Source organism: Choloepus didactylus, chromosome 6 (assembly GCF_015220235.1).
Source record: "Choloepus didactylus isolate mChoDid1 chromosome 6, mChoDid1.pri, whole genome shotgun sequence".
Lineage (NCBI taxonomy): Eukaryota > Metazoa > Chordata > Mammalia > Pilosa > Megalonychidae > Choloepus > Choloepus didactylus.
Window position 1 is genome coordinate 87,303,780 of NC_051312.1, and position 27,738 is coordinate 87,331,517.

General features: G+C 38.9%; 1 protein-coding gene across 12 annotated transcripts in view; it reads right to left on the reverse strand.

The window, feature by feature from the left end:
• The window catches only part of FAM168A (family with sequence similarity 168 member A), a 263,583-nt gene that overhangs the window by 36,869 nt on the left and 198,976 nt on the right, over positions 1-27,738 (reverse strand). For 8 of the 12 annotated variants that reach the window (XM_037840569.1, XM_037840572.1, XM_037840565.1 and 5 more), the window contains one exon: positions 25,784-25,883. The exons of the other annotated variants lie outside the window; for them this stretch is intronic. In XM_037840569.1, the coding sequence (XP_037696497.1) occupies positions 25,784-25,883 (100 nt within the window). The remainder of the gene's footprint in view (positions 1-25,783; positions 25,884-27,738) is intronic. 12 annotated transcript variants of the gene reach the window in all.

The following is a 27,738-nucleotide window of genomic DNA, read 5'->3' on the forward strand; positions in this document are numbered from 1 at the left end:
ATGTTCTACATAAGTCTGTTGGGTCTAGTTGGTTTATAATGTTGTTCAAGTCCTCTCTTTCTTTGTTGATCTTCTCTCTAGTTGTTCTATCCAATATGAATGCAGGGTACTGAAGTCTCCAATTAGTGCTGAACTGCCTATTTCTTCCTTCAATTCTGTCAGTTATTGTTTTATATATTTTAGGGCTCGGTTGTTGGGTGCCTATATGTTTATAACTGTTATACTTTCCTGATTTAACTTGACCCCTTTATTATAAAATGTCACTCTTTATATCTCTGACAACATTTCTTTGTTTTAAAGTCTATTTTGTCTTTTAGTATAGATAACCCAGATTTCTTACTGTTGTCATTTGTATATGTCTTTTTCCATCCTTCCACTTACAATGCATTTCTATCTTTGACTCTAAAGATGTCTTTTTTCATCCTTCTATTTAAAATGTATTTGTATCTTTGACTTTAAAGAGTGTTACCTGTAGATAGCAGATAGTTGGATCTTTTTTTTTTTTAATCCAGTCTTTCAATCTATATCTTTTGATTGGATTTTAGGCAGGTTTAATGAAGGCATTGGAGCAGTAGGGTGTGTTGAAAATTGAGTAAAATTATTGATAGTAAAGAGAAAGGAAGGAGGTGACATCTTGAGGAGGTAGGATGATCCAGAGGATTTTTTTTTAATGAATGAGGAAAAGACATTTTTCCCTTTAAAAACGAAGAAATTAGAGGCACAGAACTAAATGCATCTTCATTTATGCTCATGTTGTTAATACTCACTTTTACACTCATTTTATTATCCTGAAACCTGCATACAATGGCCTTTCTTAGCCCTTTACCATGCTGTGCCGGTTTGAGTGTATTGTGTCCCCCAAATGCCATTATCTTTGTGGTCTTGTGTGGGGCAGGCGTTTTGGTGATGGTTGGATTTGCTTGGAATGTGCCCCACCCAGCTGTGGGCAATGATTCTGATGAGATGTTCTCGTGGAGGCATGGCCCCGCCCATTCAGGGTGGGCCCTTATCGGTGGAGCTATATAAATGAGCTGACTCGGGGGGAAGAGAATGCAGCTGGGAGTGATGTTTTGAAGAGAAGCAAGCTTGCTAGAGAGGAACGTCCTGGGAGAAAGCCGTTTTGAGGCCGGAGCTTTGGAGCAGACGCCAGCTGCCTTCCTAGCTAACAGAGGTTTCCGGAGGCCATTGGCCATCCTCCGGTGAAGGTACCCGATTGCTGAGGTGTTACCTTGGATGCTTTGTGGCCTTAAGACTGTAACTGTGTAGTGAAATAAACCCCCATTTTATAAAAGCCTGTCCATCTCTGGTGTTTTGCATTCTGCAGCATTAGCAAACTAGGACACATGCTAAAACTAGTTATGGGCTGGAAGACCAGAAATTCAAGCTCATTAGAATTGTGTATATGTTAGATGCTAAAACCTAAGTAATTGCCTTCAAAAGGGGGCTAAGTACACAAACTGTGGTCAATTCAATTAAATAAATATTTAATTGAACACAATGTATGTTAGATGCTATGATGAATGCAAAATGAAAGGCCATAACCCTTGCCCTCCATAAACTCATAAACCTTGTTCTCCATAAACCTGGGATAAAGGCTGTCCCAGAGGGAGATACAAAGTATTGTGGAAGAACAGAGAAGAAGGAAAAATAGAATTCTAGCATCTAACATAGTCCTCTGTCCTAACCTAGTCTGGATTCTGGATTGGGGAGATTGTTGCAACTTCAAGTTAGTGACAAGAGATACCTTAAGTGGAGTTTAACTTGTGCCAGGTCATGTATCTTACCTTCCTGTCAGCTCAAACAAGTAACACTGTGGTGAACACTGAGGAGAATGGGTGTCAAACTGACAAACTTTACAATGTTACGGAAACAGCAAGAGCTTCATTTTCAGGAAAACCTATATTCAAATTCCAGCTCTTTTACTTATTAGCTCTGTGACTTTGGGCAAATCATCTCAACTTTCAGAACCTCAATTCTGATAATTTTTAAATGGGCACAATCAATAATTCACTTGTTTGGTAAACCATTTTTCGAGTACGAACTTTGTTTCAGGACCAGCACTAGGATATGCCTTGGGTGAAACAATGAATCAAACATGATTCTAACCCTTAAAGTGCTCACAACTGTGGGCAAGAGGCCAGTATACAGTTAATCACAATGGTGACAAATGCTGTGCTGGAAGGCAATACAGAATGTTATGAAAGTATATAGGAGGAACCCTGTTCTAGAAGAGGATAAGTAAGGCTGGACAAGAAAGGGAAAGGCTTCCTAGTTCCCACCTGCCACTACGAGTCTTTCAAAGGTGATTAATATGATAATCTATAAGTAAGCCCTTTACCATTTATTACTCATTGACCAATTTTTAGAAATATTATCTGGCCTCTGGTATTTTATAGGGGAAAGAACATAAGTCAGGAGACCTAAGTGCTTGTTCCAGCTCTACTCTGGGCCTAGTCAAGTTCAATCTCCTCATAATGATATCTTTACATACATTTTTATTTAACATATACTTATATAATGTTTAATATGTGCCAAGCAGAGTTCTAAGTGCTTTACAAATATTAACTCTTAAATCTTCTTAATAATCCTATGAGGTAAACACTACTATTATAAAGCCATTTTACAGATAAACAAACCAAGGCATGTGGCAATTAAGAGTACTGGTGAAGGTCACACAGCAAGTGATGAAGCTGATATTGGAACACAGGCAGTGTAACTCCAGAGTTTGGGTTCTGAGCCACAGAGGTATGTTAATTTACTGGGTGTGTATCATAGTGGTTTAAAACACAGCTTTAAATAATTCACAGAGAATAGGCTCTACCTGGGTAACCTTGAGCCTTATGTCCTCATCAACAGAAAAGGCAAAATAATACCTCCTAAATCTTAGGTAAATGTGAGGATTAAGTGAAATTATTAAGGTAAAGCACAAGCACGGCATCTGACACAAAATAAATACACGAGATAGTAGCAATTATTATTTTAGATGTACACTTCCTTTTTAAGGTTATAAAGTAGTTTCACATTATCTTTTCTTAATATCCATGTCTCTCCCTTCCTCTCCATTTCCACTCCTAAATTACTTAACCTGGATTCTTGAATTCTCCTCATTGGAAGCCTGCTTTTTTTCTAGCTTTGCTCCTCCTAATCCATTCTGCAAATAATTGCTAGAGAGACCTCTTTTATTAGTTTCCTATTGTTGCTGTAACAAATTACTACAAATTTAGTGGCTTAAAACAATACAAATTTATCATCTTACAGTTTTGGAGGACAGAAGTTTAAAATGGGTATGCAAGATTGTGTTCCTTCTGGAAGCTTTGGGGGAAAACCTGTTTCCTTGACTTTTCCAGCCTCTATACACTGCTTGAATTCCTTGCCTCCTGGCTCCTTCTTCCACCTTCCAAGTCAGTCATGGCCAGCTGAGCCTTTCTCAACACAGGATCACTTTGACCTCTGCTTCTATGGTTACATCTTTTTCTGTGACTGCGACCCTCCTTATAAAGACTCTTGTAATTACCCTGGGCTCACCCAGATAATCCAAAATAACCCCCCACCCCCCACTTCAAGATTTTAACTTAATCACATCTGTAATACCCCTTTTGCCATGTAAGGTACTATGTTCACAGGGTCCAGGATTAGGACATGGACAATTTGGGGTCTATTATTCTGTTACCACACCTCTCTAAATTCCAAATCAGGTCAAGTCATTTCCCTTTCATTCATTCACTTACTAAAAACATAAATATTTGAGCACCAGCCAGATACAAAGACGAATGAGACAGTCTTGCCCTACAGTAGCTCTTATTCTACTGGGGAAAAAAAAGCAAGGGAACAAATAATCACAGTTTGATGTAATAAGTACAACAAGAGAATTATGAACAAAGAGCTTCAAGCCCTCCAATGGCCCCTCATTGTCTACATGACTAAGTCCAGAATCCATTTACTTAAGACTTCAGCTCAGTCACCTGGACCTTCTTGTCTGCCCCCAGGATGGCCTCTCTCCCTCTCTGTTCCCATAGTACTCTTGATTTAGACTGATCACAGTGGATAGCACCCTATACCATCGTTTTCAATTTATATATACATATCCTGCACTAAATTCCTTGAGGAGTTCCTTGAGTACCTCACCACCACATCCTTCTTTGTATCCTTGGTACCTGACCAGCCTGGCACACAGAAGGCACTTAATACATGTGTGCCGGTTTATATATTTATGTCCCCCAGAAAAAGCCATATTTTTAAATGCATTCTTGAGGGGGCAGACGTATTAGTGTGGACTGGGTTGGAATCTATTTGTTCAGTGTCCATGGAGATGTGACCCACCCAACTGTAGGTGATAACTCTGATTGGATAATTTCCTTGGAGGCATGGCCCAGCCCATTCAGCGTGGGCCTTGTTTAGTGAGCACTACATAAGCTCAGACTGAAGGAGCTCACAGCTAGCTGGAGCTGAGACAGACATTTTGAAGACCGCTGTTGGAAACTGATGCAGACATTTTGGAGAACGCCATTTTGAAACACAACCTAGGAACAAGCAGACGCCAGCCAAGTGCCTTCCAGCTAATAGAGGTTTTCCAGATGCCAATGGCCTTTCTCCAGTGAAGATACCCTTGGTTGATGGACACTTTATGGCCTTAAGACTGTAACTGTGTAACCAAATAAACCCCCTTTTATAAAAGCCAAGCCATTTCTGGTGTTTTGCATTCTGGCAGCCTTAGCAAACTAGAACAACATGTTAGTTGACTGAGTGGCAGAATTAATCCATAAAATAAGAGGGTGAGATTGGAAGGGCCCTGTGGGTTCTTCCACCTCTAACAGTCTGTGGCTCTTGGTTATGCTCTAAACATGCCCTGGCCTTTCATGCCTCCGTGCCTTGATTACAATTCTCCTTGCTTGGAACACCGTATAACTTTATGCACTCTTCCCAAACTTCAGGGTTCAGGGAAAACATTGTAACCTTCATGATGCTTTCCTGACACAGTGGACAGAATTTATCTTCCCTGCTCTGTATACCATACATTTATGTCCAGGTTCTTCTCATACTATGTACATGCCCATTTTTGCTACACAGTGAAGAACATCCAACATTTGTAATTGTCTAAAAATGTTCAACTGAGACCAAGAGAAAATGAAAATGTCAGATTTTGTCATTCCCACAAGGAAAAAAAGAAGGTGAACCCAGATCGTGTGCTCTCTCAATAACCCCACACTGACTCTAGGATCAGAAACAAAAGGGGGTACTTAATAAAGATAGTATCACTTGGCTAAAAAGGAAAAAAAAGTAAGAGACAAGAATCAAAACATAAGTTCTCTGTGAGCCCAGCTATTCCTATGTATGTCTAACCAAATTAGCCTGCATTTCCTAATTATTCAAGTTAGCTGGCGTGACACTAAATAAAAGAAGAATATCAGGCTGCACCACCTTGAGCATTACTCAGAATGTAAAACAAGCACAAAGAGTAATCTTTGACACCAAAAGCACAAACAACAAAAAAATAGATAATTTGGACTTCATCAAAATTTTAAATCTGTGCAAATGACACTATCAAGAAAGTGAAGAGACAACTCACAGAATGGAATAAAATATTTGCAAATCATATATCTGATAAAGGTCTAGTATTCAGACTATACAAAGAACTCTTACAACTCAACAACAAAAAGACAAACAACCCAATTAAAAAATGGCAACGGAGTTGAACAGACATTTCCCAAAGAAAATACACACATGGCAAACAAGCACATGAAAGATGCTCAACATCATTAGTCATTAGGAAAATGCAAATCAAAATCACAATGAGACAACACTTCATACCCACTAGACTAGCCATAATTTTAAAAAAAAATGGAAAATAACAAGTGTTAGCAAGGATTAGAGAAATTTGAACCCTCATACATTGCTGGTGGGAGTATAAAATGGTGCAGCTGCTATTTATAACAGTTTGGCAGTTCCTCAAACAGTTAAACACAGAATTACCATATGACCCAACAATTCTATTCCTAGGTATATACCCCCCAAAATTGAAAACAGATGTTCAAAGAAAAATCTGTGCACAAATGTTCATCACAGTACTATTCACAATAGCCAAAAGGTGAAAACAACCCAAATGCTCATCAACTGATGAACGTATAAACAAAATCTGATGCATATATACAATGAAATACTATCTAACCACAAAAAGAAAGGAGGTTCTGATACATGTTGTAACATGGATGAACCCTGAAAATCCCATGCTAAATGAAAGAAGCCAGACACAGAAGGCCATATGTTGCATAATTCCATTTAAATAAAATATTCAGAATGAGTAAATCCATAGAAATGGAAGGCAGATTTGTGGTTGCCAGAAGCAGGGTAGGGGGTGGGGAGTGGGTTGTTGGGGGAGGGAATGGGGAATGTCTACTTAATGGGTGTTCCAGTTTGCTAATGCTGCCATTAAGCAAAATACCAGAAATGGACTGACTTTTATAAAGGGGATTTATTTAGTTACAAAGTTACAGTCTTAAGGACATAAAGTGCCCAAGGTAAGGGGGTACCTTCACTGAAGGATGGCCAATGGTGTCCAGAAAACCTCTGTTAGCTGGGAAGGCAAGTGGCTGGCATCTGCTCCGGAGTTCTGGTTTCAAAATGGCTTTCTCCCAGGACATTCCTTTCTAGGCTTCAGCTTCTCTCCAAAATGTCACTCTCAGTTGCTCTTGGGGTGTCTGTCCTCTCTTAGCTTCTCTGGAGCAAAAGTCTGCTTTCAAAGGCTGTCCTCAAAATGTCTCTGTAAGCTAGGAGCTAGTTCCTCTCTCAACTCCTGTGTGTTCCTCAAAGTGTCCCTCTTGGCTGTAGCAAACTCGCTCCTTCTGTCTGAGGTTATAGAGTGCTTTATTAAACTCATCAAGGCCCATGCTGAATGGCTGGGGCCTCACCTCCATGGAAATTATCTAATCAGAGTTATCACCTATAGTTAGGTGGGTCACATCTCCATGGAAACACTCAAAGAATTACAATCTAATCAACATTAATATGTCTGCTCACACAAGATTGCATCAAAGATAATGGTGTTTTGGGGACATAATACAATCCAAGCCGGCACAATGGGTAAGGGGTTTCCATTTGGAACGATGAAAAAGTTCTGATGGTTGCACAACACTGTGGATGTATCTGATACCACTGAATTGTAAACTTTAAAATAATAAAAATGGTAAATTTTATGTTACGTGTATTTTAACCTCACCCTCCCAACACACAGAGGAAGAGTAATCTCTGGCAGCCTGACGATGATGCTTAATTAAAGACTTTGCTCAGTTCCTCCCTGGTAAGAAGAATTGAGAGCCTTTCTGGAGCCTAAGAATCTGGGAAGGGAAAGCATGCTCTTTATTAATAATAATATTAATAACTAAACAGTAACACTAATAGCATTAATTTTATTAATAATTGCTAATATCCACCAAGACCTAAATGCCTTCCATTCCATTAAAAAACCCTATGGCTTGGCATTATTCCAATTTCAAAGAGAGAAATGAAGCTCAGAAGAAGGTTAAGTAAACATTTAAGATTACTCCAGTGACAGCTAGGATTTAAATCCAAATGTCTATGACCACCCACCCCCCAAAGAAAGGTTATTTTGTACACTATTCTCTACTTCCTCCCTTGATGCCACTGCACACTCTTTCATGCTCAACTTCAATATCCTTTAAACTATGATGCTGTGTTAATATAATTAAATGTTATCCTTTAAAATATGATGATGTGTTTTTGTGACCTGGGGCAGGACACCCAATCTCTCAGTCCTTAGTTTCCTTGTGTGGAAATGAATTAAACTAGATCTCTAAGACATTTCATACTAGCATTTTTTTTTCATTTGTTTGATATAAGAAAAACCAAAGGGTGAATCAATTAACCAGTTAAGCCTGGTGTCTAATTCTGACCCTGCTGGTTCAACCACTGACTATGTGACTTTAAGCAAGTAGCTTCTCCATCATTTAACTGATCAGTCAAATGGAGTTACAGTGTTTGCCCTGATCATCCCACAGGGCTGCTGTGGAGGTTAAACCACACAAGGACTGTGGTGGTATAAGGCACGAAGTACAGCTATAAGGGTTTACTTTGCTTTTGTGGTGGTCTGACTCCAGGAGAGGTCATGAGGACCCCCATATGCAACCAAGTTCCCTAATCAGCTAGCTGCAAGTACTTCCTACTTGAGTCCAAAGTACCAAGGAGAGCAATGGCTAAGAGCTGGTGGACAGCCAGAAAATACTCCTCCCACCCCATCATGCCTGGTGGCAAAGGATCAGACAGTCTCTTGCCTCGATGCAGAGAATAACTAGCCATTGAAGGAATAAAGAAAAACATCCATTATATCTTCTCCACTTTTTTACTCCTGAGATCTTTTAGCTGTCCTGTCCTAGGCATCAAATAATCTGCCCAGGGTAAGCATCTGGCATAAGATAAAATGAAAATGTAGGTTTGTGTCGACTCTCCACACTAGGATCCATAAGAGGAATTTTGAAGTCACTCAGAATATTAAACATAATTTAAAATATAACTATTAGCCATCTGCCAGACAGTTAATTGTTCCTTTTGTGTGAAGCCAACACTCATGTGCCTCACAAAGAGCCCAAAACAAGATTATGAGACAGGTGCCCTTTCTCCTTCTCCTGTATATGTGGGTTGGCTGGTTAAGGTGGTCAGCAGGGCAGTCTGGAAAGCTGCTTTGTAGAGACCTAACATTCATTACTATGAGTCAGGAGAAGGAGTCTCCTGCTCTGACCTTCCTGAGGGAGCCGTCACAGTCCAGTAGGAAGAGCATGAACTCTACAGGCAGGCAGGTCAAAGCCAGCTGTACCGCTTACCTGATCTGAGACCTTGGGCAAGTCCCTTCAACTGAGCTTCAGGAATACAGGGCTATCCCATCCTGCAGGCTGGAAAATTAAAAGAGGGAGCATGCAAAATACCTAGCATAAACACTTGGCAAAGAGTGGTAGGTACTTCAATAAATGCTTCTCTCCCACCCCCATCTCTTCCATTAAAATTTCCCTGTTGGAAATGGTTATGCTTGCCCATAGATTTTCAGACTATTTAATGAAAATCTTCTAGATCCTAAATCAGGTGCCTTATCTCCTGCTGTTCTCTCTCCCTCACATGCTCCAGGTGATTAAGCCTACTGTCTTTTGGTTTTCTAGTCAGCATGCCATTTTTGTGGAAAGCATGAACCAGCCATCATCCTTTGAATACAGGTAAACTTTTGTGTACTGTTGTGTGGGTATATACATTTACAATCATTTGTGCATTTTAAAGCATTTTGTCCCTTTTTTAAAATTTGTATATAAAGATATCCCCACATTTTTGCCTTATTTCTAATTCATTTTCATTCTATTATTTATGCTTTGTGATGACCATTAATAACGAAAGTTAAAGAAACCTAAATGTCTAACAACAAGGGATTAGGTGAAAAAATCTAAATGACCCAAAAACCCACAATTCCTTAAATAAACTAAGATTGGTTACAGGATAGAACATAGCATACCCTCATTTTTGTTGAAAAATAACATGTGTGTTCATTTAAAAATATCTGGAAAATAGATACACCAAATGTTAACAGTGATTGTCTCTGGATCAGAGAAATTATGGGTGTTTTTTATGTTGTTTATATTTTTCTGATTTTTCTAAAATGAGCACACATTGTTTTGGAAATGAGGAAAGCAACAAAAGAAACCACAAAATGATCTTATTATTGGATACTTGGGTAGATTTGATTAATTTCCTATTGTTAAACATTTCACCTGTTCCAAATAACTGTCACTCATCCTTCAAGCAGAGCCAGGACTAGAATCCAGATGCCCAGAGTTTTCATGTACGTAAAAGTGTCCTGAAAACTCTTATTGGGCTATACAAATTTAAAGAGCTGCTGCTACTAGAGAACTGTCTGCCCACTGGTGGGGTGCTAATGGAAGCAGGTGGGAAATAGGTGTGACATGCATACGAGGTCTGGATTTTCAAATAAACTGTAATATAGAGCACGTCTAAGGTCAAAGATTCCCCCTCCCCCAAATACTCTTTCAACATGTTTTCTGTTTAGAACGGCCACTAGCTTGCTGTGGGAACTGGGCAAGACCCTAGCCCTCTCTGACTCTCAATTTCCTCATCTTCAAAATATTAATAGTAGCTACTATCAAATGAACATCTTACATATTCTGTTACACAGATGAGAAAATTAAGGGCCTGAGAGATTAAGTAATTTGCCCGTGGTTATGCAAGTTAAGTTTGAAACTAGATCTATCTGATAAAGGAGAATGTTGGACTCATTTCTAGGAGTTATTTTATTTGTTCCTTTTAATACTAAGGAGGGATCAATAGAACTTTATATAATGCAAATGATACCAGGCACTCTGTTGGATTCAATTAGGAGGTGCACTGAACTACGATTAACTCATAGCCTTATCCTAACAGCTGGGTAATTAGATCAATCTAATCTGAATTTTTATTGCTAGTTTTATTATGGCCTATAATCAGCTGAAATTACCACAGGAAGTCCAAGAGTCTGACAAAAAAGCAACAATGCTGCAGAGGAAAGAATACGTCCTGCTCTGAGTTGCTAGATGAGCCTGGGCAAGTTACTTCTCTACACCTCAGTTTTCAAATCTGTACAATGGAATAGCAATATCTTGCCCCACAACTACCAAGGTATATTAAATTTACAAATGCCCTACAATACGAAAAAGGGAGATTTTCCAAGGATCTTGAGCAAATTACCTGAGAAACATCTAACAGAATAGGTGCCTGACGCACACTGACCTCAGTACCCCAAGAACTCAGTGAAAGGCACGACCGTGCACCTGTCACCTAAGCCAGAGAACATCAAGTGATCAGTCCAGATTCCTCCTTTTCCCACACTCCAGTCAAATCTTAACTTATTCACTCACAGTCTGCAAACACTGAATGCCTACTGTATGCCAAATACTGTTCTTTCTAAAAATGCACCATGTCTTCTCCATCCAAAATACCATCCCTAGCTCTAGTCTCTTGACTGAACTACATTTTTAAATTTTTTTATTAGAGAAGTTATGAGTTTACAGAAAAATCATGCATAAAATATAGAGTTCCCACATACCATCCTATTATTAACACCCTGCATTAGTGAGACACATTTTTTACAACTGATAAAAGAACATTTTTTAACTGTACTGTTAACCATAGTCCATGGCTTACTTTAGGGTTCACTGTCTGTGTTTTTTTTTTAATTCAATTTTATAGAGAGATATTCACAAACCATACAATCATCCAAAGGGTACAATCAACTGTTCACAGTACCATTAAATATTTGTGAATTCATCACCACAATAAATTTCTGAACATTTTCATTACTCAAAAAAAATAAAAATAATTTAAAAAAGAACATCCAAAACATCCCACACCTCTCCTCCCCTCCTATTATTCATTTACTTTTTATCCTCATTTTTCTATTCATCCGTCCATACACTGTATAAAGGGAGTGTGTACCACAAAGTTTTCACAATCACACGGTCACACTATGTAAGCTATATAGTTATAAAAATCTTCAAGAATCAAGGGTTGCAGTTCAACAGTTTCAGATATTTCCTTCTAGTTATTCTAATACACTAAAAACTAAAATGGGATATCTATATAACGCATATTAATAACCTCCAGAAAGACCTCTCAGGAGTCCATCTGAAATCTCTCAGCCACTGAAATTTCTCTTTTCAGTGAAATTTGTTTCATTTCTCTTCCCTCTTTTGGTCAAGAAGGCTTTCTCAATCCTGCAATGCTGGGTAAAGGCTCATTACCCAGAGTCAGGTCCCACCATTGTTTGTGTTTTGACTGCCTCCTAACTGATGTTCTTGACCTCCAGTTTCTCTCCTACGCATTCTCCGCACTGCATCCTGAGGGATCTTTCAAATGGCCAGTCTATCCACTAAGCCTAAAACTCTCTATGGCTCCCCACTAACAAGGATAAAGCTCTAAACTTCTTAACTTGGCATAAGGACTCTCGAAGTCTGGTTCCTATCCATCTAGATGTCCAACTTCCTCTCTTGCCAATCTTGGCCTAGCATTTTATACGTCACCAACACCAAACACATACAGCTGTTCTAGCACATTCCATTCAACTGTTCTGTTTCTGTGCCTTTGTTCAGGCTGTCCTCAATGTTTGGATTGTTCTTCTCCTACCCTTTGCTTCACTTCGTTCTCCAAAATGTCTTTCTTGACCGTCCTTCCCCCAAGAGAAATTAAGGGACCCTCCTGGCTACTTCCATAAAAAACTTTCCTTATACTCCTTATAATTGCTCTCAAATATTCAACCCCCAATTTGGTGGATGTGATATCAGTCCAGTGATGACCTACTACATCTTGGTTCTCTCTGTCCTTATAAGTCCCAGATAAGAGCTTCTGCTTGGGTTCTTACCACCCAAACCTGTTCTATTCAGTGTACTGTCCTCCCTAAGCCTTGTGGCCAAAGTTTGGATCTACCCAAGATAGACTACCACCTAATCATCATTTATTTCCCAGCTGACTCAACTGCCAATGCACAAAAAGGAGTATGGACTTCAGATACAAATGATTCAGATGCAGGCTCAGTCTAATCCCAGTTGGGCCATTGTCAAACTGCGTGAATGCAGGCAAGTTACTTCCATGCAGTGAGCTTCACCCTCCTCTTGGGTAATATGGGATAATAATAATTACCTTGCAGAACTGAGATGATAATAATGCTAATAATAAAACAATATTGCATATTATGTGTCATGTATCATGTTAAGCACTTTATATTTATCGCATTTAATCCTCACAACCCCCTCACATGAGGTAGGTTCTATTATTATCTTTATTTTATAGATGAGAAAACAAATTAGGGAAGCTAATTTACTCGTCCATTTCATTGTGGCAGACACTATGGACTGACTAACCCAATGCTCATTCCCAAGCCCCTTTCCCTTCCCACCTCCACTACTGAGGGTAAAAAAGCTAATTACTCATTTTCCCAGCATTCTAAGTACCTAGGAGTGGCTATGTGCCAACAAGATGTACACAGGTATCTGCTGAGGGAAGTTTGGAAAAACTTTTGCTTTCCTAATAAAAGAACAGACATTACTGATGTTCCCCCACACACCTGGCCTTTTTTCCCTACCCTCCATCACAGACTTGATGCCTGGAGCTGTAGTAGCCATCTCAGACCAAGAGGGAAAGGCCACGAGTCCAGAGTCACAGTGATACTGGCCTTGACATCACTGACCTAACGAATCAGTGTCACCTGTAACTGACCTCTGTACTTTTGTGTGTGATGAATATTTATTTGTTTAAGTTGTTGGTCAAGTTTTCCATTTTCAGGCATTTGTAATTGATACACAGTGATCAAATGATGGAGCTGGGATTCAAACCTAGGCAGTCTTAACCATTAAGCTACATGAGACACACCAAGCATGAGGCTTGAAAGGGAATTGTTACTCAAATGATTGAAATGATTATAATAATATGAACTATTCAGCCTACCTCCTCAAGGCTCCAAGCTCCTTGAAAACCTAGGATTGTCAGTAACCTAAATCACGACAGAGCTGTTTAGGAACACCCACTCTGGACAATGTGCCCCGTCCTCTTGTCTGCATTTCTGAATCCAGTTCTCCCAGCTCAGGGTCCTCACTAAGGAGGTCAAGTCCTAGCTCTCTACTCACCTCTACCCAGCTCACGGTACCACAAAGATTCCAGGCCTCCTAGACAACAAAGTTCAAAGAACTCAGCATAAACTTACAGTCATGATAGTACTTGTAACGGTGGAGGCCCAGCTTTCTCCCTGCAGCCAGAAGTATAGATTTGTAGCTTTAACAAGCACCAAGGACTATTGATTTTTCTGCCTCCTTTCCTGCAGACAGCAGTAATAGCAAAAATCTGATTTAGACACTTAAACTCAAGTATTTTCACCACCAGCTGAGCAATGTTCAAGTAATCACACTTTTGACCTCACCCAACATGAGTTCTTTTAAAGCCAATTTTGGGGGCCAGTTACTGAGTTTCCCTAGGATGTGCAAGGAGAAAGACAAGACTGTTGGCTACTTTTGGGAAATGTAACTTTCATCCCTATATGAAGAGTTTAGGGCTGCCTGCTCACTGACCTATCAATCTGCCTAAGAAGGGGCCAGTCACTCAAAGCTGACATATGAACTCTGTTTCTAAAGCTGTATAGAATTCAAAGGGCATTTCCCAGAGAAATTAAGACATTTATGATGGCAAAATTCCCAGCTCAAAGAATTGGGAGAGCAGAGAAAGAATATTTATTGAACACTGACTAAATGGCAGATATATGCACCAGAATCACCTAAAGGACTCGTGAAAATAGAGATTTTGGGGACTCACCCCCAGAGCTTCTGCTATGGTAGGTATGATGTAGGGCCTAATAGTCTGCATTTCTAACAAATTCCTAGGTTCAGGGACTACACTTGGAAAACCACAGCTATAATGTACAAATCTGTCAATCATAGAGACTTTGGAAACCCACAATTAGGCACCTTCAGATTTTCATTCCTAGCAAAAGGTTCACTAAATCAGGATATTCATCTAACTTATGGCTTTTTTAAAAAAAAACAAAAAACAAAAAACAAAACAAAAACAAAAGACCCTAAAAGCCAACAGTGACAGGTTTCGACAGGTTTCTCTTAAACTAAAAACCAGATTCCAAAGGCATCAAGACAGTATACAGTGCCTTTGGGTTCTCATCAGGCACAGCTCTTTCTTTAACAGATGCCTGGAGTTCAGCAGAGGAATTCTCTTAGAAGCTCCAGACAACACACTCTGGAAGAAAGGGCAAGTCTGCAGTGGGAGGTTCACCAATCTTCCATAGTGTGCACCTAATACCACCAGCTGCCATTAAGGAAAAACATCTTTTAAAAGAGCAATTCTCAAGCTTTTTCCATAGCACATGTGTGCTCACCATAGTAATGATCAGGAGTGTTGGGTACAAGGGTGGAGAAGAGAAAGTTATATACTGGGTAAAGTGGGGAGACAAACAAAAATCAGAGATAATTCTGAGATACCCTTCATGGAAGCTTAGGAGCTACAAATGGGTTAGGTGAGTTGAGATACTGACTCTTTAAGCTCTTATCTAGTGTATCTGGGAAGGAGGTGGGGCACAGGACCTCCTGGGCAGTCCTACTGTTTATCCAGGGCCCCCTACAAATACCACCATTTTCTTTGTGGAAGCACTGGCTTAGAGCTGACTTAGAATCACTGTTTAGAGAGGCACCTCAAGACAAAAAAAGTCTATTTCAAACTCTCAGGTCAATTTGCCAAAGACTTATGAACCTCTGAAAAGACTTCATTATTAGAAGCTGGATCATTTAGTCATTCATTCATTCAATCAATCAATATTTACTGAGCATTTACTTTGGATTAGGCACTGTGTATTAAGCACTGAGGACAAAGTGATTGCCTGCAGGACCAACAGGTATTACAGAAATATATTAAGGCAGTAAATAATAAGACAGATTACAGGTAGCTCAGTAGTTAAGAGAATGGAGCCATCCAAACTTAGGTTTCATCCTGGCTCCACTCCTTCCTGGCTCTGTGACAGGAACAAGTCTTTTCATCTGTCTTGACCATGTCTACAACTATTAGAACTTGGATAATAAGGATTAAGTAAAATAATGATGACATAATTCTCAAAATGGGGACAGGTACCCTTGTGGGTACTCAGCAATATGCTGGAGGATACATAAATACAGTATACCTTCCTAAAGTGTTAATTTTACCAGCTGATAAAGTATTTGTTTTACGAAAAACAAGTTTGACTATATAATGGTGCCTTAAGGTAAAATTCATAATATTAAAGACAAGACAGAGACTTCAAATAAATTTTAACCTTGGAGTAGTTGTTCTGTGCTAGTGCCCCATGGATCCAGGGATAAATTCATTCTCCTCTGATGTTAAGTACACTGGGCAGAAAAGTTAGCAGAACACTGAGCATGGCCCATAATGGATGCTCAACAATCAGCAATCATTAGTGTTAACAATAGCGAGCTGTTATTAACTGTTCCAGTGGACAAATAAACTTATTCTGTGCTGTCTGATGCCTCTCTACACAGGCATCCTTTTTTCCCAAGCTGCTCTGGACTTCTCCAGCTCCTGCCCCCAAACCCTGTGATTCCCTGGGAAGTAGAACTCAGGGAAGCAGGTCAATTCTGTCCCCAAATGCCATAAAGAGTTTTCTTCAAAATACAAATTAGGAACATTTCAGCGCTAATCAGGTTGCTTATCTCATCAACCTCTTGGCCTTGACCAGGGCCTCAGCCTGCTCAAGCAGTTAATCTCTAGGGTAAGAACAGTCAGTCCAATCATCCATTCAGCTCCATCCAAGACTACCTTTGTCTCATTTACAAAACTCTTATAGATCAATTATGTCCTTACAGTTTCACAAACAAAGTGACAGACAGGGTAGGTATGATCACTTCTACTTTATAGAAGAGGGAACTGAGGCCCTTGGAAGTAAAGTGAGTTGTCCAAGTTTTTAGTGAGAGGTACAGCCAGGAACCAAATTCACTATATTAAGCAACTGAAGTCATTCTAATAAGAATCTATGCAGCATAACCAAAGGCTCTTCCAATCCTTTATCAAGGCCCTACTGATTTTCAGCTGCATTCAGTGCCACACAAATTATATTGCCAATGACTAAGAACCATAAGTAACTAAATGAAAACTAAATTAAATTGCATGAACCAACATAATTAGCAGGGAAAGGGAACTCACTCACTTGTGGTGGCTATACCTGGACTTTTCACAGGAGGGTACTTATGAAACAGCTTTCTTTTGTGGTGTTCTATAAATCTTGCCTAAGAACATCTAGAGCTTTGGGGCAAGAAGCCCTGAGCTGTCAGAAGCTACTGCCACTGTAGGAAGGGGCTCTAGTAAGGGAATTGAGCTCACCTCATCTTCCCTCTTTCTGAACCCTCTATTAACAGAAGAGATTACAAGAAGGGGTACAGAAAATTTTATTCAAGAAAAGACAAAGAAATGGATTAAGGGAATGAGTTAGCCAGTTGATCTATGAGGAAAGAGACATAACAAGATTTACAGATCAATGTCCAGAATGTTAGAGCTGGCAAGAAATTGCTGAACACAAACTTGTGTAAGTCCCTCGCAGCCTAGATAGGAAAGTGAAGATAACACAGACAGGCAGAAATCATCTAGTGTCTCTCAGTCATTAGTAGCAAATCTGACCCGGAACTCAGAACTCCTCATACTTCAAGAACCTAGCTTCACACTTGATTTCTCAGAAGCCTTTCCTGACATCCATCATCAATCTCTGATGGAGTAAATGCCCCTAAGCTACCTCCTCCATACTTCCACAGCAATTTTCACATCTATTTTATTGAATACAGTAGAACAGTTCTCTGATACAGCATTTGTCTCCATGTACTATAATTGTCTCCCTACGTATCTGTATCTTTCCTTTCATAGTAAACTGAATTATGTACCCACGAAAAAAACATGTTCTTCATCCATTCCTGTGGGTGTGAATCCAATATAAATAGGACCTTTTGAAGATACTATTTTTAGTTAAGGTATGGCCAACTGAATCAGGATGGGTCTTAATCCTATTACTGAAGGCCTTATGAGAGAAAGCAATGGGGAGGAGCTGGAAGTCAACAGAACCCAGAAGAGACAAGAGAGGAATCACCATGTGACACAAAAGCCAAGATACCCAAGGACTGCTGGGCAGCCAGAACACTAGTGACCCCAGGAGGAAGCAAGCCTCTAGCCTCAGAAACTGTTGAGCCAATAAATTTCCATTGTTTATCCCAACCCATTGTGTGGTATTTGTTATAGCAGCCTGGAAACTAAGACACCTTTCCTTACACATCTCTACTGGTTAGGTAGGGAGCCTATAAATGGGTTATATACATAAGACACAGGCATCGTGTGTGTCTTCACAAAGCTGGCAACCTTCCAATACAAAGACTAGAGTATAAAACAAAATGGAAGGTGAAAGTTCAACTAGACCAGTTCATTTAGGCCCCCTCCTGTGGCAGAACCTTTTCTTCAAACAAAGTCTCACCTGGGAGCTTAATATATAAAATAGGCATGAGCAGATCTTCTCTACAGAAGGGGAACAGAGGACCTATTTGACTTACCCCTGCCCTTTAAATAGCTCCTCATGTATCTCAAAGAGCAACTTCCTCATTTTTTGAATGAGGAAACTGATCCAAAATAAAGGAACTGTTTTATTCTAGGCATTCCCTTCATTCAGCGTAGGGTAGAGAAAAGAGTAGACAGAGCCTTTGGAGTCAAAATTGGAGTGAAATCCTTTATAAGCTTGGAAAAGTCATTTAACCTGTGTCAGCTTTTTCATCTATAAAACTCGATAATATCATTCTTGCAGGATGTTATGATGATTAAATAAAATATATAAAGCATCCAGCACAGTGCCTGGTACAATCTAGGTGCTCAATAAATAGTCACCATAGAATTGCTATTACTAAAATCATGGCCAGAACCCAGTGTTCCCCAGAGCTTTGGTCAGCAAAACTGCTACCTGACTATCAAAGAATGACTTTCCAAAGAAAAGATGTGACTACTAGCACCCAGGAGGGTGACAAAGCAGGTTTGAAATACCTTAATGCAAAACCTTAAATGAAAACTGTCCAGACATAACCAGGCACCTAAATCTTAATTCAAGGCTCTCAGCATGGTAACAAGTAACAATTTTTTTCCTACTGGGCAGAAGTCAGAGAACAAAATGATCTATAGGACAACATTTCCATCATTTTGTAAAAATATGCCAAGGACTGAATACACTGCTGTGACTTCAGCAAATTCTAAGAATTTGTCGCTCATTGTTAACAGATACTAGGGAAGCGCATGTTTTCCCACCATCATACAAAAAGAAGGCTATTCTTTATCTGCAAAGAAAATTTTGCTATAATTCTGCCACCTTACCAGAAAAAAAAAAAATCTTATTCGACACTTTCTTTTATGCAGTGGTAACAAAACTTTTTTTTTTTTCTTTTTTTTTTTATGATACCAAAGGTTTTTTCAGAAGCACACCTATATTTCCCTTAAGGGGGCACTTAACAACCTATGTGACAGTTGGGAAAGTTGCTTCACTTAGCTAAGCCTTATTCCCTCATATGTAAAATGATAATAGCTCTCCCTTGCAGGGCTGTCTTAAGAATTGAAGACAATGTTTGTAAAGTGCCTGGCACTCCACTGACAGCCATTAATGGTAGTTATTATTATAATAATGATTAACAGTAATATTATAATACAAATGAATAATGACACTAATTTAATTCAACACATCTTTAATGAGTAACTAATTGCCTGTTCTGTTCTAGGCACAAGAGGTACATGACTCCTGTCCTTAAGGAGCTCAAAGTCTAGAAAGATACACAATAAATGAACTATTCCTATATATAGAAAAGGAAGCCAAGGAGGATTTAGGAATAGGGAATAATAACCCAACATCATCAACATTTCTGTCTTTGGACTAAAAAGGTGGGTGGTCTTTTCTACAAAGGTGGGCCATCATTTTGTGATCTAGGAAAGTAAATTAGTCACAAACAAACAGTAACTCAGTTAGTTTAATGTGCATATTTCTTTCCCAGACAAGGTTCAGTCCATCTGCTTTTTGTATTGGCATCACACATTCAGTATGACAGACAGACACACTCACTGACTGTATTTACTCCAAAACCATGAGAGGCCTTACTTGACAGCTTGGTGGAGGGGAAAGAGCTTCAGATTTGGATTTGGAGCTCAGTAAGCCTAACTTCTAGTCTTGGTTTTGCCATTTACTAGCAGTATGACCTTGTAACATTTGCTAACCTTTCTTCATCTGTAAAATGGCAGTCTTTCTTCATCTGTAAAATGGAAGTTTTAATATAAATTTCTACCTCACAGTAGTGTTATAAGGATTAAATGAGATAACAAATGGTAAGGGAATTTTACAAGTTGTAAAGGATTGTATTCTTCATGTATTATTATATGGGATTCTGTTGGTCCTTGTTCTTTCAAGCTTCAGAGAAAATCTGTCATAGAAAAGTCAAATTTTGTTTGTTAGAAAAGAGGTCAAGACTCCAAGTGAGCCAGTCCAAGGCTGACTGCACAGTAATATAGGAGGTTTAAGGACAGCTCTTCCTTGATAAGAAGCTCAAAGGAATTATCAGGACCTCAACTATCATTGTTTTAAAAAGAAAATTTGCTACAAACCAAGTAGGCAATGGGAGAGGATCTCCTTTCTTTTTCTCTGAGCATCTTTGCTGCCTCTACATGACTCATAAGCAGAAAAATTTCCCAATTCAAGGTATTTATTTCCATCTGGTCCATCCAGATGGACTGACCAGTCACATCAGATATCTAAATGAAAATTTCCAAGCCTCAGTTCATTCACCTCCAAAGCAAGTACAATCTCTCCCACACTAGCTCCGTTCCCAGATTCTTCTTGCCACGTCAGAGGGCCACTCATTCACAAGGGCAGCCAGGTCAACGAGGTCTTCCCTCAACTCCATCTCACACTTCTCTGCTGTACCCACCTTTACTCCTTAAGATTCCCAGTTTCTTTCCTTTATTTCTTTCTTCCCTCCTTCTCCTTCTTCCTTCAAAATTTACTGAGAGTATACTCTATAGTCCCTGTGTCCTTGGTACTGAGGATATAATGACAACAATGGTGTTTTCAGTTTGTTAAAGCTGCTGGAATGCAATATACCAGAAATGGATTGGCTTTTACAATGGGGATTTATTAACTTAAAATTTACAGTTGTAAGGCCATGAAAATGTCCCAATCAAGGCACGAACAGGATGATAAGTGGACTCTGAAGACAGGCTGCTGGCACATGGCGATGTCTGCTGGTCCTTCTCTCCTGGGTTCTGGTTTCGATGGCTCTCTCCGCTACTCTGGGGGCTTTTTCTGTAAGCTCTCTCCAAACTTCTCTCTGAGCTCTCTGGACTTTTTCTGTCCTTTATCCTCTATAAAGGATTCCAGTAAAGAAGATTAAGACCCACCTTCAGTGGGGGAGGTCACATCTCAAATTGAAATAACCTAACCAAAAGGTCTCTCCCACAACAGGTCTGTACCTACAGGGTACATAACAGCTTCAAACCAGCAAAATGGCTACTAATTCTTTAGTACCCAATAAAAACCTAAACACATACCAAGTTCTTTACTTAATCTTCAAAGTACAATGAAGTAGGTAGACACTATTACAACTATTTTATAGATGAGGCTCAGAGGGGTAGGAAATTATCTAAGAAGAGGATAGAATTACTTCTTTAAATGAAATCTAAACAGGTGTTTTGGAAATAAAAATGCAGCAAAAAGTAGACAGAAAGAGAACCAGCTTGGCTGTCAAAGTTCTGGTTCTACTTCTAGCGTTGACATCTGTCTAAACAATACTTAATCGGCGTTCATGGCATGCCAGGGGCTGTGCTGAGTACTGGAGATACAGAAGTAAGTCAGATATCAAATTCACTGTTAATTAGAGTAAGTGCTTTTCTTAGGCATTTATTAAACCACAGGTTCCTCACCTATAAAAGAAGAGGGCTGGATTTGATGATCTCTAATGATCTTAAAGCTGTAAATAAAAACATAATACCAACCAGCAGCTGGACTGGGGATATAGATAAATAAGAGAAAAAGAGATAAGCTGGAGAGGTCTATATGTTCAAGTCATAAAATACTTCCTATTGCAAGCTAAGGAGTTTGGACTTTACCCAAAAGACAGTGAAAACACATTAAAGGGTTTTAAGCACTGGAGTGATGTGGTCAGATTTTCAAGTTAGAAAAATGATTCTGGAAGCTATGTAAAGAACAGATTGAGGAGAAATGTGAGACAGGAGTCAGGAAGACCAGTTAGGGGGCAACATAAATAATCCCAGGAAGAGTAATAATGAGTATAAAAGTGGGAGGGATGAGGAAGAAAGGTCTAATCTGAGGAATGTAAAGGATATTAAAAAAAAAAAAAAAAAAAAAGACAGGACTTAGTGACGAGAAATAGAAGGCAAAGGAGAAAAGGGGGTCAAGGACGACTCTTAAATTTCTGATTTGAGAGAACAGGTGGATGGTGGTGCCAATCACAGGTTGATAAAAGGAAAAATGGATTACAGGTAAAAGATAAGGAAACTGAGATTCAAGAAAAGCCAGAAAGGAAGAAAGAAAAAAATGGAAAAATAAATAAATAGAAAATTTATGGTAGTGTCAGTAAAAACAAAGGAAAGGGAAAGCTTCAAGAATGGAGAAGCCAGACTGTCAAATACAGAGGTGTCAAATTGGCATGAAGACTGAAAAGGGTCCACTGGATTTAACCACAAGGAAATTACTAGTAACCATGATGCAAACAGTTAAGACTTTTCTTTAGAGGCTCTGCTTCAATCATAAGTGAGAAAGTAATTAAGTGACCGGAGAGATCTTTTCTAAGAAGAGATCAGTTTAAACATCAAAGAGGGTTTTGTAGAGAAATTTCAGGAATTTTAATCCATTTTCCAGGATCACCTGAGATTCTAGTCACTGTGGTATCCAAGATAAGGCCAAGCCCTTAACAAAGTTGTTTGTGTTATTGTACAATCTGAAAATTATGTCAGGACATACCCTGTAGAATTACTAACCCCACTGCCCCTTGTAGAATATGTATTAATCATTCTACATTAAGAAAATAATAGTTCTTACTGGAATGTTTAGGCACTGTACAGTGATTATATACCTGGGTCATTGTACCAGTAAAATGCCAAATTTGAAAGGCCTGCATTGCACTCTTATATGTCATATATTGTCTGTGGCTTTAACATGCGCCTCAAGATTTTAAGAAGATAATGTTTTTAGAGAGAATTTCTGCTTCCACTATAGCATCTATACATAAATGTAAAATATTCACAAAAGTGGAAGTGGCATATTTTGAAGTAATTACACTTCTGAATTTATTTTTCATATTCTATAGTTGATATGACTTAAACGAATTACTAGAGTGGGTAGTGAGTGTACTTATTTTAAATATTTTGATTGTTATTTTTCATTAAGTTTTTAAAATAGTAAATTGAATACTAATTTGGAAAAAAAAAAAAAGGTACGGCCAAGCATGTCGAAGTACTAAAAGCACTTGCTTTATATTCCAGAAAATCTGGGTTTAGTCTTCTTTTTTTTTTTTTTTTTTAAATTCAGTTTTATTGAAATACATTTACACACCATACAATCATCCATGATATACAATCCACTGTCCACAGTATGGTAACATAGTTATGCGTTCATCACCACAATCTATCTCTGAACGTTTTCCTTACATCAGAAAGAACCAGAACAAGAATAAAAAATAAAAGTGAAAAAAAGAACACCCAAATCATCCCCCCATCCCACCCCATTTGTCCTTTAGTTTTTATCCCCATTCCTCCACTCATCCATACACTAGATAAAGGGGGTGTGATCCACAAGGTCTTCACAATCACACTGTCACCCCTTGTAATCTACATTATTATATAATTGTCTTCAGGAGTCCAGACTGCTGGGTTGGAGTTTGGTAGTTTCAGGTACTTACTTCTAGCTATTCCAATACATTAAAGCCTAAGAGGTGTTATCTATATAGTCCATAAGAATGTCCACCAGAGTGACCTCTCGACTCCATTTGGAATCTCTCAGCCACTGAAACTATTTCGTCTCATTTTGCATTCCCCTTTTGGTCAAGAAGATACTCTCAGTCCCACAATGCCGGGTCCACATTCATCCCCGGGAGTCATACTCTGCGTTGCCAGGGAGATTTACACCCCTGGGAGTCGGGTCCCACGTAGGGGGGAGGGCAGCGAGTTCACCTGTCGAGATGGCTCAGTTAGAGAGAGAGAGGGCCACATCTGAGCAACAAAGAGGTACTCAGGGGGACACTCTTAGGCACTGGGTTTAGTCTTTACTCTGCTATATAGTATAACCTTGGGAAAGCTGATCTTTAGTCATTTCATCTGGAAAATAAGGGTTATCTCCCAGAGTTGTTATAAGAAACAAAAATGAGGTGGGAAAAAAACCTACAAAAGTTATCTGCAAAGAATAAACTAAGCACAAATGTCAGTCTTAAAACTTCTACCAGGTGACCATTATAAAGGAGGGTGAAGGGTCCAGGTTTGGGACATTGCAGAGAAAGACCTTTTACTGATTACTTTTTATTCATGGTCTATACAAGCTATCAATTTCTTTAAATCTCAAGGTTCTCTAACTGATAAACTGCTGTGTCAAATACAAACCTGCTTCTTAAATTGAGTGTTTATTATTAATTTTTTAAATAAAAGAAGCATGTTAGAAAAAAGATACTGAAGTCTCTGAACAGATCAAATTTCCTAGCCTTCCAATCTTGAATTTCATGTCTTTTGTTGGGGTATCTGTGGTATCTGAACACATGCTTGCTGCAGGCTGAAACTAGGCAATTCTTTAATGGCCTAGCACAGGAGTAGGGGAAACAAACACTGAGCTGGTAAGTGGGCCTCCAGAGGATTGGCACATGGCAGGACAGGATGTAGGAAGGATGGATGAAACCATGGTTGTTATTTTGTAGTGAAGAGACAATGAATACACAGACCTGGAGTGGGGAGGCCTAGGTTCCAGACCCAGCTCCAATACTTTCTGCTCAAGTGTTGTTCTCCATCTTCTCAACAATAAAATGATGAGTTCAAGTTTAAGGGGCCCATCTGTTTTCACATTTCAGAATTATTTTCTAATTGGGTTTTGGAAATGTCACTATAAGCCAATGGCTGGTGCTGTTACATTTACTTCTTTTAGCAGTCCTGTGAAGGAGGAATTCCTAATCCTTTTTCACTTAGTTTTTGTTTGTTTGTTTGTTTTTTGCAAACGATAATACCAAGGTCCAGAAAGTTTAATAACTTATCTGATGTCACGAAGTTTTTAAGTGGCAGAATCAGGTCTACTCTAAGTCACTAACTATATATCATGCTCTTTTCCCTACAGAGGTATACTTATTGCTATGCATTATAACAACCATCAACTGAGCTTCAACTACTATGAGCCAGGCACAGTGCTAAGGGATTTCTAAACATTTTCAAGGACCTGCAAAACAACCATCTGTAAATGCATCATTAATCCATTTTATAGTTGAAGACACTGAGATTCGGGAAAGTTAAACTTGCCTAAGATCCTATAACTAATTAGTAGCAGAGCCTAGATTCCAGCTCTCATGTGATAATTTCAAAGCTTGTCCTCTTTGTAGCACATATACCAGATCTCTGGGAGATGCTTGGACATTGATACCATCAGAGCATTTTAATAAAATAAAGGAAAAGGAAAGAAAGGACATTTAGGACTTCCCTCTCTTGATTACATTCCAAATTTCTAGCAGAGAAATCTGCCCAAGGCCTTTCAGAAAAATAATGATGAATCTAGGTGAAGGGTATTCAAGCATTCACTGAACTTACCATCTATGTTTAAGTATTTTAAAGTATATGACATATTATATTCTCTAAATTCGCTTTTCCAAGATGTACAAGGAGCTAGTTTAACTAGTCATAGGATTGTTAACAAGTATAAAGATGGATAATGTCTGTTAAACACAGAGCTCAGTTTTTCACACAAAGTAAGTGCTCAGTAAAGGGTAGTTATATAAAAAGGAGAGAGAGAGAGAGAGAGAGGGAGAGAGAGAAAGGGAGTGAGAGAATACTATCAATTGACTACATGACATCATCTGCTTACTAGAATACTTATAATGGCAAGCTATATTTTATTTCCTACCTTAGACTTCAGAGAGAATTTCAACTCAAGAGTTTTTCTGACCCCTCTGTTCGCTGTTGCCACCACCCCACTGACTGTAAATCAGATGACAATTACCACAAAGGACTTGACTCTCCACTTTTGCTTCTTCTACCCATCCCCTCAATAGCTGACCAGGATCAGACTTGTGGTTCCTCAAAGGGAAGTTTTGCGAGTCCTAGAAATTGAAAAGACAATCGTCTCCCTGAGCTCATCATTGGGAACAGTGAAAGGAGCACATATTTTAAGATTGATCAGCTTGCTAGAACAGAAAGCACACATACTTTGAAATCATAAAGACCTGGGTTCAAATCTTTGCTTATCCCTTAGAAGCTATATGCATTGGCCAAGTCATCCCACCTGAATTAAATATTACAGTTTCTTTATATATGAAAGAGGAGTTCTATGAGACTTATTAATAAATATTACAATTAATATACATATAAAGTACCTAGTATGTGCTTGACAAATGGTAATTAGTATTTTTAAATATAAGCATTATTGTTACTAACAATAACAAATGTTACTGTAAAGATAATCATTATTGTAACTAGCAATAACAAACGTTTACTGTAATGTACTATATTTGGCATTTGTTAACAAATTATTTCACTTGGATTTCCTATTTTCAGGCATATGGAAGAAAAGAAAACCTAAAAGTCTGTCTACAACATAACCCCTAAAAAACGGGTTCAAGTATAACAAATATCTTGGTCATAGGCAGAGCCGAGATTTTAAGAAAGAAAAAGAAATCCCCATGGGTCAAAAAATGAAGAGGACACTAAAAACCAAGAACTCTTGAGTAATGAGCTGATGTTAGGCTGCTCTGAGGAGGATTTTCAATCTGGACAATTGAAGGGATTGCTTTTTACAGCACCTGGGGAAGGGAGATGAGGCTTTGGTCCCTGGAGAGGCCAAGAGCTGGAACTCAAATTCCCTGCATAAAGCTGGGACTTCAGAAGAGTACACTGTCAGTTAAAAAAAAAAAAAAAAAAAGTCAACCCCAAAGTACAGAAAGACAAGGAAGCTTGGGTTAAAAAAGAAAACATCTCCCTCAGGAGCCTTGGTCTGTGTGAAGTCCGAATTCATACTACTTGTGTAAAGTTTATACTATCTATGTGGTCCTAGAATCTTCAGCAAAGAAATTAACTTAAAACATAGTTCCAAGCTGATACTATTTCTCGATGATTAGTAGAAACAAAAACAATCCTTCCATTCTTTTGAGGACTACTAATTATCTCATTTAATCTTCGCAACTGTCCTATGAGATATTTGCCCAGTTTATAAAAGAAACTAAGTTTAGGCAAGTTAACTTATCCAAACACCCAACGATTACCTGACAGAACTGAGATCTGAACCTGGTTGTATTCATTCCATCGAAACACATTTATACCAAGTTTTGTTAGTGCCAACCAGAGACAAGACCTGTTCCCTTTCCCATGTTATCACTCTGCCTAATCTTTTCTTTGTGCAAATCAATACATAAATGCAACTGTTTTCCTCTTCCTCAAGTTTAGCAACGGTGCCAGTTTGGATGTATTATGTCCCCCAAAACACCATGTTCTCTGATGCAATCTTGTGGGCATAGAAGCATTAGTGTTGATTAGGTTGGAACCTACTGATTGAGTGTTTCCATGGAGATGTGACTCAGTCAACTGTGCGCAAGACTTCTGATTGGATAATTTCCATGGAAGTGTTACCCCACTCATTTAGGGTGTGTCTTAATTAAATCACTGAAGTCATACAAAACAGCTGACAAACGGAAGGAACTCAGAGGGGCAGCTCAAACAGACATTTTGAAGATGGCCATTGAAAGCTGACACTGACATTTTGGAGAACGCCATTTTGAAACACAACCTGGGAGCAAGCAAATGCCAGCCACCTGCCTTCCCAGCTAACAGAGGTTTTTCGGATGCCAATGGCCTTTCTCCAATGAAGGTATCCTATTGTTGATGACTTACCTTGGACACTTAATGGACTTAAGACTGTAACCCTGTAACCAAATAAACCCCCTTTAAAAAAGCCAATCTATT